General features: G+C 53.1%; 1 protein-coding gene across 4 annotated transcripts in view; it reads right to left on the reverse strand.

Moving 5' to 3' along the window:
• HIPK2 (homeodomain interacting protein kinase 2) overlaps nucleotides 1-18,572 on the reverse strand; it is a 132,461-nt gene extending 113,889 nt beyond the window's left edge. For 2 of the 4 annotated variants that reach the window (XM_063320438.1, XM_063320423.1), the window contains exons 1-2: nucleotides 18,266-18,572; nucleotides 11,565-11,633 (exon numbers count right to left, since the gene is read on the reverse strand). In XM_063320438.1, the coding sequence (XP_063176508.1) occupies nucleotides 11,565-11,633; nucleotides 18,266-18,284 (88 nt within the window). In that variant the 5' untranslated portion in view covers nucleotides 18,285-18,572. Of the gene's footprint in view, nucleotides 1-11,564; nucleotides 11,634-13,688; nucleotides 13,849-18,265 lie in introns of those variants that run through there. The other 2 variants (XM_063320419.1, XM_063320432.1) reach the window with 2 other exon arrangements.
• Between the last annotated feature and the right edge of the window lie 53 nt (nucleotides 18,573-18,625).

Raw genomic sequence — 18,625 nt, forward strand, 5'->3', positions numbered from 1 at the left:
CATTTTAGGAGACCCATGGGTCAGATCTACACCAGGATAACCACGACGTACTGCAGGTCGCTGTGTGCCGAGGTACGCTGGCAGCATGGTGCGGGGCAGGACAAATACAGCGACCCAGCAGCTTTGGATTTCATAACCGCGATTACGTGCAAAGCAACGTCACAGAACATTCCGGTCCATACGCTGCTCCTGCGAGAGGATGAATAAAGAACATGGGGGGAAAAGCAATGGCTTTCACACGTCTCCTCTCAGGTGGGAACGCGACACCTGCAGCTGGCTGCTGCTCTTTCCTCAAAGCCTACGGCTGCTTCTTCCAGCGTCTTGAGGTTACCCCTGACAGCTTACACTCAAAAGTTTGCCAAGGTATCTTTTTCCCTGACAAAATGAGCTATTCTGTCACACAAGGCTGGGCCGCAGGGCTTTTAAAAGCGGTTCTGCTGATGTTCAAAGGGAGCAGCTTGCTGTGCAGAGGAGTGGTAGAGTTAATAGTAGTAGGATCAGCACAAGCTCCTACCCTGCCATCTGCCTTCAGCTCAGCCAGGCCTTCTGCTGAACAGCCAATGCGGGCTGGGGCCACTGGAGTGAGCAGCAACTCAATGACATGAAAGACTGCCTGGGTTAGTTGATTAAGAATAAGATTAGGAGCACGGGAATCCTGTATAGCGCTGGTACTGACTCAGTCTGGGGACTTCATGGGGATATTTAAGCCCGGTTTTCGAAAGAAGCCTTTTATGTTGCGCAGGTGGGTGTTCGCGTGCCTGCTTAAACCAGCTCCATGAACCGATGATCCCAGAAACCGGGGTCACCTCTGAAACTCTTACGCTTTTCTCTTTGGTCGCCCCCGCTAGAAAGTAGGGATAAATACTACTTAACTACCTCACTCCCCTGTGATGTTTAACTCCACATTTATAAAGCTCTGCAGGAAACGCAGGAAAGCCCACTGGAACGGACAGGGATGCCCCTCATCCACAACTGTGGGTCGCACATCCCCCTTGTTTCCCCTGTGGACTTCTAAGTGCTGGCCCCTGCCAGCAGAGACCGGCAGAAGCTGCTTGGCTCTGCTCCTGCACATACAGATGGACAGCTGCCTCAAAAGCTTTCCCTCTTCTTTTTTTTTTTTTTTAATAATAGAAGAGTCACTTAAGGCTTGCAGATGACCTCAAAGTACCAAACTGCTTGACCTGCCACCGAACTCTGAGCTTGCCAGTGCAACCATGAAGAGCAGGGCTTGGTCCCCTTGAGATGTGGTGAGTGCAAAATGGCTTTGTAGACCCACAACAAAATGATGAGGTCCCCTCTGACGTCGCATCATTCTGTGATGATATCCTGCAGCACTTTAAAAGGACTGCTGTGGCTGGTCTCCAAACCCAGGAGGGGACAGGTGGAGGGACCAGCGGAAGGGTGCTGGTCTGGAAGGGGCACGGGGGAGCTGGGATGAGCGAGGGCACAACCTGCTTCTCCAAAAGCAAAAGGAATGGAGAGGCCCCTCCTTCCACAGACAGAGGAAGGGAAAAAGACAGAGAAGCGAAAAGCCTGGATTTAATAATGAAAAACAATAGCTCATCATTTATTTTCATATCCCCTCGCTAATGCTGGAATAATGCTAACAGTGGAATTCTTATGGCATGCATGTCATGCCTGCAAATACCAAGTGAATTACTTCTCAGCTAGGCTATGGGCTATGGCACTGAGCAGCACATTCGTTACAAGCGACTGGATGATGAACAACAGTTCCCAAATTCCTCCTTCACAATGCTACTTGCATTAGTTGTAATTTAATGAGAGAGAGAAAGAGAAAGAGAGAGAGAAAGTTTTGGCACAAACCACTGCAATAATACTGCCTGCCGCTGCTTCCCACTGGGCCTTGTATTAACTCACACCACCACCACCTCCACCTCCTCCTCCTCCTCCACCTCCTTCCTTTTCACACCTATCCTCAGGTGCTAAAAGTGGTGTCATGAAACCCATCAGCATGGCATGAGAGCATGGCAGGAAGCCCCCAGGCACATGCATTCCTTCTGGCTGAAAGGCAGGGGAGGACACAAACCTCTCCCTCTCCTCTGCCAAGGCATGGAGAGGCCTCCAGCTTTTCTTTGGTCACTTCCTCCTAGAAAGCTGATGCAGGTGAAAGACACTGCATTGTCAGCTCTGGAAACAGAGCACCAAGCACGCACAGCACGGCCCACGTTGGTGCGGAGCTCCCACCACGCACCCTTGCCAGCGTGTTCCTCCTGCCTCCTTGATGGAGCCACAGCGGGGTAGCCCAGACCCGTCCCTGCCCTGCAGGCTGTCTTAGCTGGTTTGTCTCTCTTTGTAATGATTTTGAGATCTGGTAAGCAGCCAGTAAATGCAAACAAAAACTTTGCTACAGGTAAGGTGGTGTGTGTGCGTGTATATATATATACACACACACATATATAAATAAAAAAAAGTGGTATAAATGTGCCATCACTGATGACCCCCAGGGAACCTGGGAATCACTGCCACGGCTGCCTCCTCATGAGCGCTCGGGTAGGTCTGTACCTCCCACACCTCCAGGGCAGAAACCAAGTCACTTTTCTCTGCTCCACAGAGCCTGCTACAAAAAGGATGGCCTTTTTGGGGAGCCAGGGGCATCTTGCAGGTTTCTGCCCTGGAAGGAGCCAAACCGGCCAGCATCGCCTCCCACTCTTGTGGCAACCTTGACACAGAGCCGGTCCCCCTCCACATGGCAGGACATTTATCCACCAGATGACCCTACACCTAAGGTTCACGCCCGAAACATGACCCAGTGCGTGGGGTCTCATATGCTGGGGCACAAGAAAGCTAAGAGGTCTGATCTGTGCAGCAGACCCACAAGTAAGAGGCTGCAAATATCATTGCTGCTCTCCTGGTGTATCCCGCCTCTTCAGTGTTCCCCTCCGACAGCGTATAAATGACAGACATCCACAGATTCCTGCCACAAGGAGCATCCAGAATCCTCCTTATCCCCTCTGTGCCAAATATAATTTAAAAGCCCTCCACCCTCAGCTACATTTTGTGGTGTTTTGAAAAAAAAAAAAAACGAACCCAAACTAAATTTACCTGTTTCTGAAAGGAAGGTATAGGCAGGGGAAGGTAAAATACCCTCAGGATTGGAAACAAATGTTTTTGTGCAAATGAGACCTAGGATTTACAGTTACCTTCCAGCCCCCAGCATTTGCTACAATCTTAGCTTTGGCTTAAAAACCACCTGTTTCCTTGTAAAGGTTGACAAACACCAGTGATCCTTTCTCCAGTGCACCGGCTGAAGTCCCACGGACCTGACCGGGGGGAGGAAGATGGGCAGGATGCTCCCAGGGACATCTGTATGGGCACAGAGATGCACGTGTGTGCCTCCCAGCAATACAGCTGGCACGATGCTGGGAACCACCTTCAGGACCTACCCGACCCCCCCCACTCCCAAGCCCAGGCGTAACACGGCACACTCTGGGGCTTTCCTAAAACTACGACTGTGTTTTACGCGGTGACAGGGCTCTGAAGTAAATGAAAGCATCCAACACTGAGGTGACCCCAAGTGAACGTAACGGCAATTGTTGCAAATAAATAAACAAGGATCACAGTCGCAAAGAAAAGGAAGAAATGGTGAACCTCAGGCTGCTGCGGCTACCCGTGTGCTGGGCGGCTCACCCGCTCCCATGGCATCCCCCGAGGGGCACCAGGCGAAAGGGGTCCCTGTGTGGAGACCAAGCGTGGGAAGGAGGGGACACAGGCAGGAGAGGGAAGTGGGGGGCTCCCCCGACGGAGGCCCACCACAATGGCTACGTGGCCTTTAGGAACCCAGCACAGGTGTGGTGTTACCTGCTACCACCTGCAAGCTGAGCCCGCTGCCCACAAAGAGAAGCAGTGACCAGGCTGGGGAGATGGAGAGTGGTTATAAGGGGAAGAACTACAGGCACGAACATACGTAACCAGACGTATGGAGACCAGCTGGGCTGCAGGCAGAACAGGCCCATTACTGCAGCAACTTCTTTGGGCACACAGTGAAAACCGCAGAGGTCAGAACCTCCAGCCACGATTAATCACATTTACAGTTTAAAACCCGACCAAATCCAACGCTTCTGCTGGGACCAAGAAGTTCAGCTGGAGGTTCCTGGCCCTGCCAGGAAGGCAGAGGCTGTCCTGCCCATCGGTTCCCCTCTTGGCATGCTGTCACGGCTCAGGAAGGGTGATGCTCAGCCACAGCACTCGGTGCCACACTTCAGTTCCCTTTAAGCCTTCAAATTAGGGCTTACACGGGGCTTAAGTGCAGCCCGGCCCAACACAGGGTTGGATTTCACAGTTCTCATGTTGCCACCTCCAAGCAAAAAGGGGATGAGCGCCCCACAGGCAGCCCATCTGCCTGGACACCCCAAACAGGGGACGGGGACCGCCTGCCCCTTGCAGCCCTCCCCACGTCCCCGGTGGGCAAGGCAGGAGGGCTGAGATGAGTCCCGCTTCCCTTGCCTCGTTTAGCCAAATAACTCCCAATATCTGCCTTTTCAGCAAGCACTTCATGGTGACCACAGAGTGTTTTACCCATGCGACTATGCCAGTGACTCTCCTCCTACACACACCCGCCAGCTCCCCGGGGCTCACCCTGAGCCCCAAGGGTGACCACAGAGCCCCTGTGCTCACGGGCCCATGGCTCAGGCCATCTGACATGCAGCATTCAGCTTCCACAGGAAGTCAGCATGTTCTTGATAGGTGGCACACTGTATCCATGGCCATGAACACCTCAGGGAAGAGGCTGGTGGGGACAGGAGGAAGGACAGGAGGACGGACACAAAATACACAAGCAAAGTAAAAGCCCCATCCCCTTCCACAAGCCCTACCATGACAACGGGCGAGATGGACAGGAGTACCAACCATAGTGAAACCCAAATGAGAAACTATCACCTGCAACTTGCTCCAGCGATGCCAAGTGACATGAGCGTGTTTCCTAGCTCACCCCCAGTGCTGCCACAAGCATCTGTTTTATTGCACCCGGTATCAAAAGCATCAGGCATTCCACCTGAAACCCTGCCTTACCCTGCCATTCACTCATGTCCCAACTTCTTCCCTCGCACATTATCTTCTACAGGCAACGTCTTTTTGGCAGGAGTCTCTGTGTCTGTTTGCGACAGGGCATGGCAAGGGAACGCAGACGTCTCCTTGTAAAGCATCCTCTTCCTGAAACTCCTTCAACCCTTCCTGGCTGAGAGGAAATGCAGGGATTCATAACGACTCAAGTGCTCCTCTGGGAAACAGCGATGATTTTGGAGGGACAAGAAATAACTTTTAAGCCAAGCTCAGTCCTAAAGAGGGGAACTCCACAGTTCAAGTTTGCAGGTCAAGTTTGCAGCTGAGCAAGAACAAAACCAGGGCTCGGGCACCTACCTGCAGGGATGCTGAAAAAGATACAGCTACTTTACTGAAGTGGTCTCACCTACATTAGATACGGTATGAGTGACACGGTAAACACATCTAAATGGATACAGATTCTCCAGGAGATATTGCATTTGCATACAGATGCCAGCTACACCACAGGACCAGGTCAAGACTGAGATAACTGAGGATACAGCAGAACAGACCTGAAACACATTAGCAGAGCTGCAGAGATACCAAAGAACTGGTCCAGGAGGGCCACCAAAACCTGGCACTGGGAGAGATGCGTAAAAGACGCCAGCCACGTGGCTTTCCTGGGTCAGGATGGAGACGAGCTGGTGGATGCGGATTACAGATCACTCCCAGTCAAAATGTCTTGAATGATATTTTTCTCAAGCTTGGATTTCTAGTAACCCTTTTGTTCGGCCTGAAGAGAGTCACACATTGCTTCAAAAAAAAAAAAATCTCTCCCTGGCTTTTGCAGGCAGAGTGGCAGTGTTCCCTCCTGAACACCCTGTGATTTACAGCCTTCCACACTCACACCGGCGACACAACCCCTTATGCAGAGACTGCAGACAGCACTCCTGCCAACACATACGCTGTCACAGCATCGCTCCACATAAACACCCTGCATTCACCTTGTTTATATTTCCTCCCGTACAGGCTGCGACAGCTCACAAACACACAGAAGGCCTAATTTATATTTATAATAAATCTCCCTTCTTCATTCCCCACAGTGGAAAAGAGCCCTGGTAGAAATGCAATTTGCTGAGAGAATGGCGTAATAGCTCTAAGGAGAATCCGGCCCACGTTACCTTCTGTAGACAAAGGGGATGAAGCCACACGAACACATGTGCATGCTGCTACACGTGCCTGCAAACATGGAAAGAGTCCCACATACACATACATACACACATATACTCCTCCATCTGTATTCTCACACAGACGGCTCAATAACAGTATCTGCCGTCCCTTCCGACTCACCCGTGCTTTCAGGCAGCACAGGCATTTGGAAGGTGCACTTCCATTACCCAGGTGCTCACGGCCTCAGATAAGCGAGGAGAAAAATGACACTACAAGAGAAGTATTGTCACCACCAATGGGACATGCTCGTGTCTAGGTCTCACACGCCCTTGTGAGGTAGTGCAGCTATTTTAAAATGGGGTTTACAATGTGTTTCCTATCCCCACTTGCTAAATACATACGTATTCTGCTGTTGAGAGAATGCAGAGGGGGAGTTTGATGGGAAGGCAGGTTTCTGGTGGTGCAAGTGATAGTGCTAGAAGAGATGAAGGGATTTATAATTGTACTTATGACTAGATGTGATCCCCACTTGCTTTGTAGGCACATGCCTTGGAAGAGTTATGAGGTCTTGGGTTTCTCCACGGTGTCCACAAACTCACTGTGGCCAAGAGTTGTCCTTTTGTTTCCCTATGGCTTCAGAGAAAAGGTTGTGATCTCCCTTCTCTCTGCAACGGACCTCGTTCCAGCTTCCCTTGCCCCCACCACCCTGAGGCCTGGCTGTGGAAGTGCATTCCCTGCAGGACAACGTCGTCAGCCTGCTCAGAAAGTGGGGCTAGCGCGCCGTGCTGGCGCCGTGCAGGGGAAGCACACCCAACCAGTCCTCTCTGGTCTCTACTGGCTCCCAATAAGCTTCCGTGAAGGTGACCTAACTATTAATTCCTGCCGAAGTGTTCTGTGCTCACACATCTTCTGAGGAACTTTAACCCCTGATGGCATTGCAGAGTTTGAGTGACTCGTGCAATTCCTCCTACATGCCAACTTCTCTCCATCCTGGCGGCACTAAGCTGGACCAAAAACTCTTTCATTCAACATGGCCACCAAGCTCACCCACTGCCAGCCCAGATGGCAGAAAGCTCCTATGCACTGACGTATTAGGAGCTGGAGGCTGGGCATCACCTAATCACAGTGCTGCTCCTCTGCTGACCCAGGGCTTGTCCTGCGGCACGTTGACGAATTCCATAATGGAAAGAGGCCCATTATGTGCTCCCCTACGCCATCACATTGCTAAAGCTAGCTGACACGTTACCTGTTACTGCTCTACTCACATCCCTCCTCTGCACTCCTCCCTGGGGCATCACAGTGCCTAAGTGTGGGATCAAAATTGTTTGTCAGTATTAAGGTTCTCAAGAGCATCACCAGAGATTTGCCACGTTAGAGATGACCCTACTCTGGGTATTTTAAAGACTAGCAATGGCCATTTAAGTCCCCAGAAATTTTGCCACAAGAGGAAGATTAAAGATTGCACACACACACACACAGAGTTATGAGGATACCTAAGAGGGTTTTCTCAGAATTTTTTCTCCAGGTTCTGGAGTCAATCATCTAAACAGGAAAGTAGCAACGAGGGCCAGAAATTACCGCTATTTAGAGGCAAAACAGAGACCTGCTGAAAATCCTTGCCAAACTATTCAGAATTTGTCAACACTAAATGCTGCCTAGGAGAAAATAAAACCCCATGCATTTTAGCTGGACGTTCTTCACCTCCAGGCTCATGCTTTAAGCAAACAGATAGCCTTCCTACCAATGTAAGCACGAAGCAACGCGGATATTCATCCTTCTGCAATCCTGCTGCTGCCAGCTCCTGTTGGAGTGACAGCCTGAAGCCATGGAAGAACCATGCAGATGGTCACAAAACAGACTCCTGACCCACTACCGGCACAGCTCTTCCAGAAACACCGCTGTGAAAAGCTAACACCCGGGTGAGGCTCAGACCACCTCCACCACGACCACTCTCTGGGCAGGCTGGAGCATTGTCTAGAGATCATTCTTCTGATAACACCCTTCTTTGGGGTACTTCCCTCTTCTCCCCATGACAGCTCTGGCTGATTTAAGCACCTGTCGCATCTTTTCTCAAGTACAGGTTGTGAGCTCTCTGGGGCAATGCCACACCACATTTGTCCATCTTTTGGAAAATCTGCAGCACAGAGATCCTTGACTTGAGATCCCAGCTGCTAGTAGCTACAAATAATTTGTAATTAAAATAAAAGTGAAGCTGCAGCAGGGGATTGCTGTGCCTCCAAGTTTTTTCCAGACTAGATTACCCTCAGGAGACACAGGAGAGCCACCACTGAGATAAAAAAAATAAATCTCAGTTTACTAGGTTTACACAGAGACCATCAAAAATACGCGTCGATATTGTTCTGACCTCCAGATCTTTTTTTTTTCCCCTTCGCTTTTTCCTAACCTTTAAAAAGCATGTAAGATAAACAGAGGAGAAACCAGGCAGACAACATCCTCGAAGAGATGTAGGAATATAATCAAGCCCTCAGACACACGCACACAAACACCATAATTTATCTCTTCCTCCTCCTGTTTGATATTATCCTCTGTTCTAGTATCATAATCTGTTGCTATGGAAACAGCTATGATGTCACTACGAGAGGTTTATGGATGCCTTGAACAGGAAGGAAAGGTACATGATGATGGGAGAGAAAAAAAAAACCACCTACAAACAGCTGCTGAGCAGGAGACGTTCCAGGAACGGCAAGTGTTAACAGGGAGAAGATAAATACATTGACGGTGCTGGCGGTGCTGCAGACAAGAGCAGAATATAAACTGTGTTTTAAAAATAAAGAACGCTTACAAATTTTGCCTACAAGTAAAAATATTCTGGGAAAGCTAAAGGAGCTTCCTGAAAAACTAAACTTTCTCTGAAATGTTCTGCAAGTTTTCTGGGACTGGATATTTTCTGAGCCTTGCTGCTGGAGTCCAAGTCTCCATCAACCCACTCCATCGTCTGCTGTAACATTCCCTCCAGCAGTGTTAGCGTAACACCCCACCAATGCAGCTAATAGTTAGGGAGCTTGCTGGCTACTCGCCATCCCGTGTGCCTTTACGATCTGTAACTAGAAAAAAAAAAAGTCATGTCTTCAAGCGAAAATAAACAGAGACACGCTGAATCCACTGGATCACATCCAGTAGCAAATAAACACCCTGACCCCAAACTATAAGCAAAAAAAGAGCTTTTCTTGATCTCTCCACCCAAGAGAAAAACCATAATCTTATAGACTCGCTGCCAAACTTACTGACATACCTGACCTGCTACTAGAGAAAACAGTATGTTGAGCCTCATATGCTCGAAACGCACCCAGCCTTCCGGCCACACACATCTGTGTGCGGCACGACACACATGTCGTTCTCGCCCATGAGCTCAGTCTCCGATGATTGTGCCTCTGCGCTCGTACCCGTTTCGGTCACCTCGACTGACGGTGAGAGTAGGGCAGACAGGGGAAAGAGGGTGGGACAGTCACACATGCCCTTAAAGACAGAAAGGCTGTGGGAAAATCTAGCACGCGGGGCCTGCCGGGGAGGAGGAAGGAGGATGCCAGATCAAATTCGTCCCACGTAGCTGCCTTCATTAGGGGAAGGGTAATGGCAGCGAGGCAGGAAACCACAAGGATCTCAGATCAATGAAAAGTGACGGTGTTTCGGCTAATCTCTGCCCCGTCAGAATTTCCTGAGCATGGACAGCAGAATCAGAGATCTTACAGGAATGCTATAATATCAGTTTTGCCTCTGGTCTCAGCTCCAGCTGGGGAAGGCCCAGGCAGACTCTGTGTCCCACCTATGTGCATTACGATATAGGTGGTATCTCCCATCCTCACCCACCTTCCCTTCCAAAGATGTTAGAGACAACTGCAGGGAGAAACCTGTGAGAGACGGAAGTCAGTAAGGACAGCCGCAAAAACAGTCCAAGCCGGGATCTCCAGCAATTCACCCAACTTTCTGCTCCTGCCGGCCTGGGCTGCCACAGCCTCAGGCCCTGTACTTTTGAGGGATCATCTCCCTCTCTCCTGTTACAGTCACTTGCCCTCATCTTCCGTCCCCACTTGTCTCTCTCACCCTCTTCTCTCCTGTTCCTGACCTATTTCCTTACTTCTTCTCAAGCTCCAGCCCACCCTTCCCTTCCCCCAGACAAACTCCTGTCAAAAAATGTTTAAGGAAACCCACACATTGTGATTTCCTCTCCACGAAGAGCCCAGCCGGTTTGTATAATCCACCCTCCTGTGTCTTCATCTACATAAAATGCAAATCCTTTTGGCGTGGGAACTATCTACCCCTTCCTATCGATGTCATGGCTAGCGCAGTAAGGTACTGCTTTTGTTTGGCACTGGCGCTACTATAGCAAATACTACTGTTCTTAGGAATATTTCAAAAGCACCAAAGGAGAGTAAAAGTATAGGAGGCGTCAAAACAACGCCAAGTGTTTTTGTGGGTTTTTTCAGTTTCTTTTATATTTTGGGGGCAGGGTTCTGTTCCTATTTTTTAATGAAACAGTTTCTTCTCTTCTGTGCTTTCGACTTGGGACTGCGCAGTGGAAAACAAAACTGATCTTGGTGAAGAAACAGAGATTGTGCTTTTTTAAAATGGGCAGGTGACACCAAGCAGGAAGGGACTGCAAAGTCAAGGGAAATAAATTAGAATTCAAAACAATCCTGACAAATTGAAAGGTACAGGATGAAATTCAAACAGGACAGATACAAAAATCGTATGCTTAGGTAGGAAAGGCTAGCTCTGCACATACAGGATAGAAAATGGCTCAGGAGGCATCACACCTCTTGGACAGGATCCGGGAGTCACGGCGCATCAGAAGCTACACACAGATGAACAACGTCACGGTGCAAAAGTTAAAGCAAACAGGAGCACTGCCTGTAAGAGACATGAAGGAATACTTCTGTAGATAGGACAAGGGATCGCAGCAAGCAAAGCAGAGTGGAGTTACAGAGGAGGTAAAATCTTTTTGATGGCAAAGACAGCTAAAGGCAGCGATGACAGCCTGGGCAGGCTGTGGACCCTCCATACATGGGGAATATGTTGGACAAGCACGTTAGGAAACACACTGGACAAGCATACATTTGGTATAGTACATCCTGCTTTGAAAAACTCTTTCCTATGAAAAAGCTTTTTCTATGGCCAGTTCCTATGATTTCAATGATTTTGATGAGAGCTAAGTTTCTTCTGCATTTCAGCATAGCCCACTGACCAAGATAAACCTGTCAGTGTTGAGGATGAGGAGACATTAGTCTGCAGGGTAACGCTGTGTAACACCGTTGTTCCAGGTCTTACTAATGCTTTTAAAGATTAAAGGTTATAACGAACAGGGAAGACAGCTGCCCTTCTGAGGTTCCCAAGTATCTCTGGCAAATACCCCTGCCTTGCGGGGTGACCTTTCCCACCTTTCAGCGTAGGAGCTGTAAGCGATTGCTCTTCCTTCATCCTTCCAGAGACGGATGCCAGCAGAAACCCTGAAAGGTGAGCAGGACAGAGAAGGAGGCATGAATAAAGAGTGAGCTTCAGCTTCTCCAAGCAAATGTCCCATTCAGTGGGAAGTGCTGAAGAAAACCAAGGGAGCAAACCACGCCATCCTTCACTCAGCATAAAACTCTCTCTCCCTCCAGAACGCGACGCAGACAGGCCAAGGCTCGTCGCATGGAAAGCAATGTGTAACTCCCTGGGTCTCAGTAGCACTGTTGCTGATCTACACTATGATCACGATCCCTGAAATCAGAATCAAGCTCAGGAGCAGCTTGAGGGGCTCACACCTCGAGGACGCTTGCCTCCCACTGCCTATTTTGTACCCCCCACTGCAAATAAGTAAAAGGCTCTGTTCCTTGGAATCATTCTGCCAGACAGCTTCTCTCCCTATAGCCCCTTGAACATGTACAGCGCTGTATAAACACACAATTTTAGTTTATTATTACTTCCATTTAGTAAATAAATTCTAATGGCATGGCTTTTTAATTTTTTTAGCCCTGACTCTGGAATCTCCAAGGCATTTTGAGATGTGGCAATGCCTTTGCCAGCCTGCGGAGATGGGGGCTGCTCCTCCGCTCAGATGCATGGAGAAGTCTTAGAAGAATGATTTCTACCCTAGAAATTACCCAACTCGAAAGGCTACCTGAATTCAAGAGTGGTCCCAAGATACACACACTCGTGCTTTCCAGAGGAAGGACCTCAGTTGCTGATGTGGCCCAATGAAGGAGGACTCAGGTGCGCTCTCTGGGCTGTAAATGGGTGGAAGCAGTAATGTGCCTCTTCTCTTCCCCCATGACAAACAGACAAATTGCTAAATGCCCTATCTGGAGTGAAATTATCACCTGGGTTTATTTTCAAAACAAAAGCTGAACTTTGCACTGCTAGGGGGAATAGTTTCAAAAGAGAAGGCCTCCTGTTAAGCACCTAGGTTCATGGTAGGATATGTAAATAGCTGAAGAAACAACCTTTTCTCTAAATAGCGTTTAATTCTCACTTCTTGTTATCCACCAGTTAACCTCCCAAAAGCAAGAAAAAGCCCTATAAATAATATTTCACACTCAGAGGGCAGAGATTTCCTAGTAAGGGTGAGGAAACAACCTCATTTTTATAAATGGACTGATTAAGCTATAGAGGCCATGAGTCAGAAAGGTACTTCAGCGTGTGGCCAGCTTTAAAGACATAAACAACTCTAATGAAGTCAGCAGCACTGCCTGCGAGCTTAAATTTAGGCACAGACCTTAAAATATCTTCTTAAATTGGGATCAGAGAGGAAAAGGGTGGAACTTTCTAAAATATCCAGTCTCAGCCTACCCATCCTCTACGGACACAGGGATGGGGACACCACAGCAGCTGTCCGCCCAACATGGAATGCCTTTGCAAACTCCCCTTCTCAGGAGTCTTGCCCAAAGGTACGCCCTATCCCAGTTATCTCAACTCCTGCACCTAAGAGAAGTGGTTGAATCTGCCTCATACTGGTGTCTCAGCCTAGTTCGAGCAGAAGGTGGCTGAACTTGCCCCTGACCTCGCCATCCGGCAAGGACTGCTCTCACACCATCACCTGGGACCCACTTGGTGAGGCCCACAATCAGGACAGGGATTTACCTCCACGCCCAGGTCACTAATCCTTCCATGATATGACTTCCTGGAACTTTCCTCCTGACCGAACATCCACATATTTTCACATGCCATTGCTGCGATGTGGCCAAAACTGAGGCTTATTTGTTTAGCCACCCAGGTATGTTATCCAGCTCTGAATAAATGGTCTAACTTCCAGGGTTAGAACAGGAGTTCAAAACCCTCACACGCATCAAAGAGGTCTCCGGGCTGTCCCCCATCAGTAGAAGACCTACACCCATCAGGGTGTACAGCCAGCCCTTACCCAATCTGATGAAATCACATTCAGTGGTTTCAAAGCACCACGTGAAAGTGGGTGGTAAATAGCAACCCCTGGGTAAGCGGGGAAACCGAGGCACGGGAAAATGAAAATGACTTCATTTTCCAGGCCAGCAGAGGTGCCCAGCTGAAGCCAAGAGGGTTTTCCCCACCTGTTACAGCCACGCAGAAGAACACGCTGCATGGAGTCCAAGGGACAACGATGGTGGCCAGTAACTGTGCTCGCCTCTTTGTCCAAGGGCGTTGTTTGTCTGCTCGCCCCGGCCCCTGGTCCCGGCAGTGCTCTTTCCGCTTCCGAAAATAAAACAGCATTTTTCACCCATTACATCTCAAAACCATTTAATTGCTAGACGCAGCAGCATGATAAGAACAATAATTATAACTGGTGGGGGCTTCCTGTTGTCCTGGCTATAGCCATATCCTGAGCTAATGAAAACTTATGCTTTTGGTCCCAGCATTGACTTCACTTAAGTTCTGGTTATTAATTCATAAACAGGAAGCGCCTCCGAGTTATCATCTCCCTGCACGAACTTTGGGGTAAAGACCTTTACTCCGCCTCACTGGTGCCGCCTCCCCAGCGAGCAAATTTTGTGCGCTTTAACGAGATTTTGAGGCTGCATTCAAAACCCAGCAGGGCTGGCCTGTTCCTGGCGTTAAATGGGATCTGATCCACGATGCGTCCGGGGTCAGAGTTTCAGGCTTCCCAGCCCCTCGTGTGACAAGGACGGTGTGCAGGCAGGTCCCTGCCTGCGCCGAGCTCCAGCAGCGGCACCGGTGGCAAGGTGCAATTTACAAATATTACCGAGATTAATTCCATAAGCCACCCACATAGAAAACTACCGACGCGGCTGCTAAAAATACACCGTGGGTTGCAACAAAGTTGTCAGGAATAAGTAAGAAAGCAAAGCAAAGAGGAACAAAACCAAAACAGAGGTAATCGCTGTTTAGAAAATAAAGGTTAAAGCATATAAACACCTCTTTTTACCCAATTCTGAAGGATGCCCGGTATGAGGCACCCAGGAAATCAGTGTGGACGCTTCCCCAGGGCAGAAAGCTACCCACCGCCCAGGCACTGGTGGTGTCTAGCAGTAAACCCTCTTAAAACGGGGTTTCTCCTAGCCCACTGAGGCTGGCTCTGTTCTCTGCCCAGGAGGAAACGTCACACGACGAGCGCGCCGATGACGAACATCAAGGGCAACATCACCTACAGGAGAGTCCAAAGAACCAGATCCTTGCCTGCCTCAAGCCATTCGCCTCCTCTGAAACCGACACAGCCACCTCCGAGGAAGCCGCATCTCTGGTGCTGAGCGGGACGGTGGCCATTAGCGTGCCCCAACTCTGGGGCCGAGGCCGTACAGGAAGACACCTGACGAGGCCCGCTTCAAAGCCCAACGCATTTCCCCGCGTGGCTCTCAAATTGAAACGAAAATCCAGGTCAAACATTGCGCGGCGGTATTATTTCTGTTTTATTTCACTTGGTAGGTTTTTATGTCCTTCATTGTACTGCTCAGCTCTGCAACACTCGGGGAAAAAATGAATGAGAAAAACCCAGCACAGGAGAAGACGACAGCAAAAACTCCAAATTCCTTACAATGAATGGGAAAATTCTCCTTGCACAGTGCATGGGGGGGAAGGATTTCACACCAGATATTCAGTTATTTATCATGCCTCACCTATTAAGATCAGGCGAGGCACCGTTCTGCTTCCCAGAACCGGTACTTAAGCCAGCTGCTCTGCACAGGCACACACCGCCCTCACCTCCACGTCGAGAATCGCGGGTGACTTTGTGCATGTGCTCTGTGTTATCACTCACTTAAATTTCTACTGGAACCATTTCATAAGGCCTCTGAGGTGTCACATTTCCTCCCCGGGGCGCCTTTTCTGTCAAAGAGCCTATGTTCTGAAATCCCTATGGTGGAGATACTGTTTCACCAACCCCTCTCCCGCCTTGCGGTGGTGGCGGTGGGCGTGCAGGTGTGCCACCACGGACCCGCTCAGTCAAGGGCAGGAGCAAAGGAGCCACTGCCGGCCGCGGCATGGATATAATCCCTCGGCTCCTGCGCTCTCCTCAGTGGCCTGGCTGTACCTGATGCTCCGGAGGAGGGATACAGCCCAGCCCGGTCACACACGTAACGCGAGGCTCGTCAGGGAGGATCGCAGTCCTTGCCTCCTTCCAAGGAGGAAATCGCATCCCCTGCGATAAGTTAAGTTTTTATCTATGCACTGCGATATTGCAGGGAATTCTAAGGACCTCTTATGGCAACTAGGAGGCGAAAAACATTCATTAACCCCTCCTCCGCCTCCCTCGAAGCCAGCCAGCAGCAATTTAACCCGCAAACACATACTGCAACACAAAACAGAAAACTGATAACCCCTTATCAGCCTTTATGCTATCCACTGGCTCCTGCCATTTGGGATACGCACCTACTTCAAGGCTGGAGACACGCTGTAGAGCTTGGCCGCGGACACTTCTGTACCAGCGGTGGGGGCATTTGTTTTAAGGGCATTTTTCTTTCCAGGGCATTTTTTTCCTCCGCTCCCTCTTCCTCCCCCCCCCCCCCCCCCCCACTCAGGCAGGAGCACGGGCGCCGCTGAAGTTGGGATGCTCTAAGGAACCGCTAAACTTCCACCGCACGCTTCGGTGCGGCACCGCCGCCACCTCCTCCCCGGGAGGAAGCCGGCGCCCTGCCCGCCCCGGCTGCGGCCGAGGCCTCCTCCTCCTCCTCTCCCTTCCCTTCCCCTGCCCGGCTCCGGGGAGGCGGCCGTGCCGGCGCTCGGCCGCGGCGCGCCGGGAAAGGGGGATCGCGGCCGGGTTGACCGCAGGCCCCGCGCCTCACTTCGCCCCCCGCCCCCCGCTCCGCCCCGGCCGCTGCGGAGCCGCCGGGCGCCGCCGCGGGGGCACCGCACCGCCCCGCACCGGGGGATGCGGGCCCGGCGAGGAGCGAACTTCAGAGAGGAACCGCCGCATTACCCGCCCTGCCGGCGGCGCCCGCTCGGGAGGGGCTGGGCAGGCGCCGCGGCCGGCGGTGCGGTGCCGGGCAGGCCTCACCGGCCCGCCGGTGGGGCCGCGCCGGGGTGGGGGGCGGGTGGAGGACGGGCCCGGCCCGGCGGGGAGCCGCGGGAGGGGACCGGGCATGTAGGCGAGCCCCCGCCGCGGCCGGAGAACGGGGGGCGGCGGCGGCCAGGCGGCGGCCTCCCCCCGCCCGTTGCCGGACCCCGCGGCCGCCCGCTGCCGGTGGAGACGCCGGGGGCAGCCCGGGCGCGGAGCCGGGGCGAGGGGGGTGGGGGGGGCTGCCCGGGCCCGGGGGCCGAGGCCGCTCGGCGGCGCGGCCGGCAGAGGGCGCCGGCGGCGGGCCGGCCCCGACCCGGTAGTCCGGGCCCGCCGCGGCCCCTCCGCCGGCACCGGCCCGCCGCCGCGCAGGGCCCCGCCGCCGGCACCGCCGCCGCGGCCCCTCTGCGCCCGCCATCCCGGAGGCACCGCCTCCCCCGGGCTCCGGCAGCCCGGTGCCTCGGCGGCGGCGAGGGCGGGGAGGGCCGTCCATCCTCCCTCCACTGCCGAAAACGTTCCTCTTTGTCTGCCTGCCTCTCGCCGGGTCCCAACTCCGCACCGGCGGCCAGCCCGGGGCTGCCCAGAAATCAATCAGCCGGCGGGCCGGTAACTTTACACCGCCCGCCCGAGCGCCCTCCTCTCGGGCGCTGCAGCCCGGGCTCGATTTTCTCCTCAGATAAGTTTTACCGGCCTCACCATAGGGAGAAAAGTACCGTGTCCCCCTGTGTGTGTGACCCCTCTCCAACCCCCACCCCCCCCCCGCCCGCCCGCCCGCCTGCCCGCCACCGGGCGCCCGGGTCTCCGCCGCCACCGACCGAGCGGTCGGTCGGTCCCCGGGCGGGATGGGTCTGCCGGCGGGTGGATGGATGTCCCCCCGGTTTATGTAACGCTCCCCGGCCAGCGCCGAGCCGGCAGGGGTGACGGGGGAAGATAAACGCATGGCGGGGGCATTTAAATTAACCCTGATATATATATATATATATTTTTAATTGCTTTTTTTAAACAGCCACCCTGAAATACGCACCGATCTAACACACGCCACCACCACCTCCCCTATATATATATATATATTTTTTTTTTTTTCCAACCCGAAAAAACTAAGTTGGGGCACTCGGGCTTCTCGCCGCAGCCCGGTCTGGGATGAAGGAGAAGCCGGAGGAGCTGACAGGCGGCGGCGGCCGGCAGCCCCGGTGTCCCCCGGTTCCCGGGCGGAGAGCCCCGGCGGCTGGGGGGGGGGGGGAACTCTTGGGAAACCGGCGAACGGAGCCGGGGTGGCCGGTCCTAGGAATAGAAACTGCAGCGAGGGGCAGGGACACACACAGACACACACACACGGAGGCGCAGGGCAAGCTCCGTCCACCTCATTGTTCTGCTCGGCACCGGCACGGACTTCACCCACCGCCCCCCGACCGCCCGGGACCGCGGGGATGGGGGGGGGGGGGTAGGAGAACGGGGGGCAGAACCGGGGGGGGCGACCCGCACCGCGCCCCGCTCCCCGCCGGGCAGGGCGGGGGTGCCCCGCCGCCGCCAGCGGTGTCCCCCCCCCCCCCCGCAACAACGCCGGGAAGGGGGACACGGCGAACCGCGGGCGGCCGGGGACCCCCGGTTCCCCCCCACCCCCCGTCGGCGGGGCGAGGGGTGCCGGCAGGGCGGGCCGTGCCGTGCCGTGCCGGGGCTTACCTTCGTACATGGGGGCCATCGGTGCAAGGACGCCTGTTATTCATGGCAACGCCGCCACGAACGACGCGAGATCGCAGCCCCCCAAACTCAACACACATCTGCCATCTTGAGCGGGTGTCTCTCGGCGGAGGCGAAGCTGCCGCCTGCCTTCTGCATCGCTGCCCGCCTCAGCGCGGGGGGAGCCGGGCACATCCAGCCCCGCTGCCGGCCCTCCGACGCGGCCAGGGCGGGCGGGCGAGCGGGCGGGGGGCGGCGGCGCCGGGCCGGGCCGGGCCGGGGCCGGGGCCGGGGCGAGGCGCGGGGCCGGGCAGGGGCGGCGGGCGGCGGGGCCCCCCCGGCTCGGGACGGCGGCGCTGGGGA

This window comes from Chroicocephalus ridibundus, chromosome 1 (assembly GCF_963924245.1).
Source record: "Chroicocephalus ridibundus chromosome 1, bChrRid1.1, whole genome shotgun sequence".
NCBI classification, from domain to species: Eukaryota; Metazoa; Chordata; class Aves; order Charadriiformes; family Laridae; genus Chroicocephalus; species Chroicocephalus ridibundus.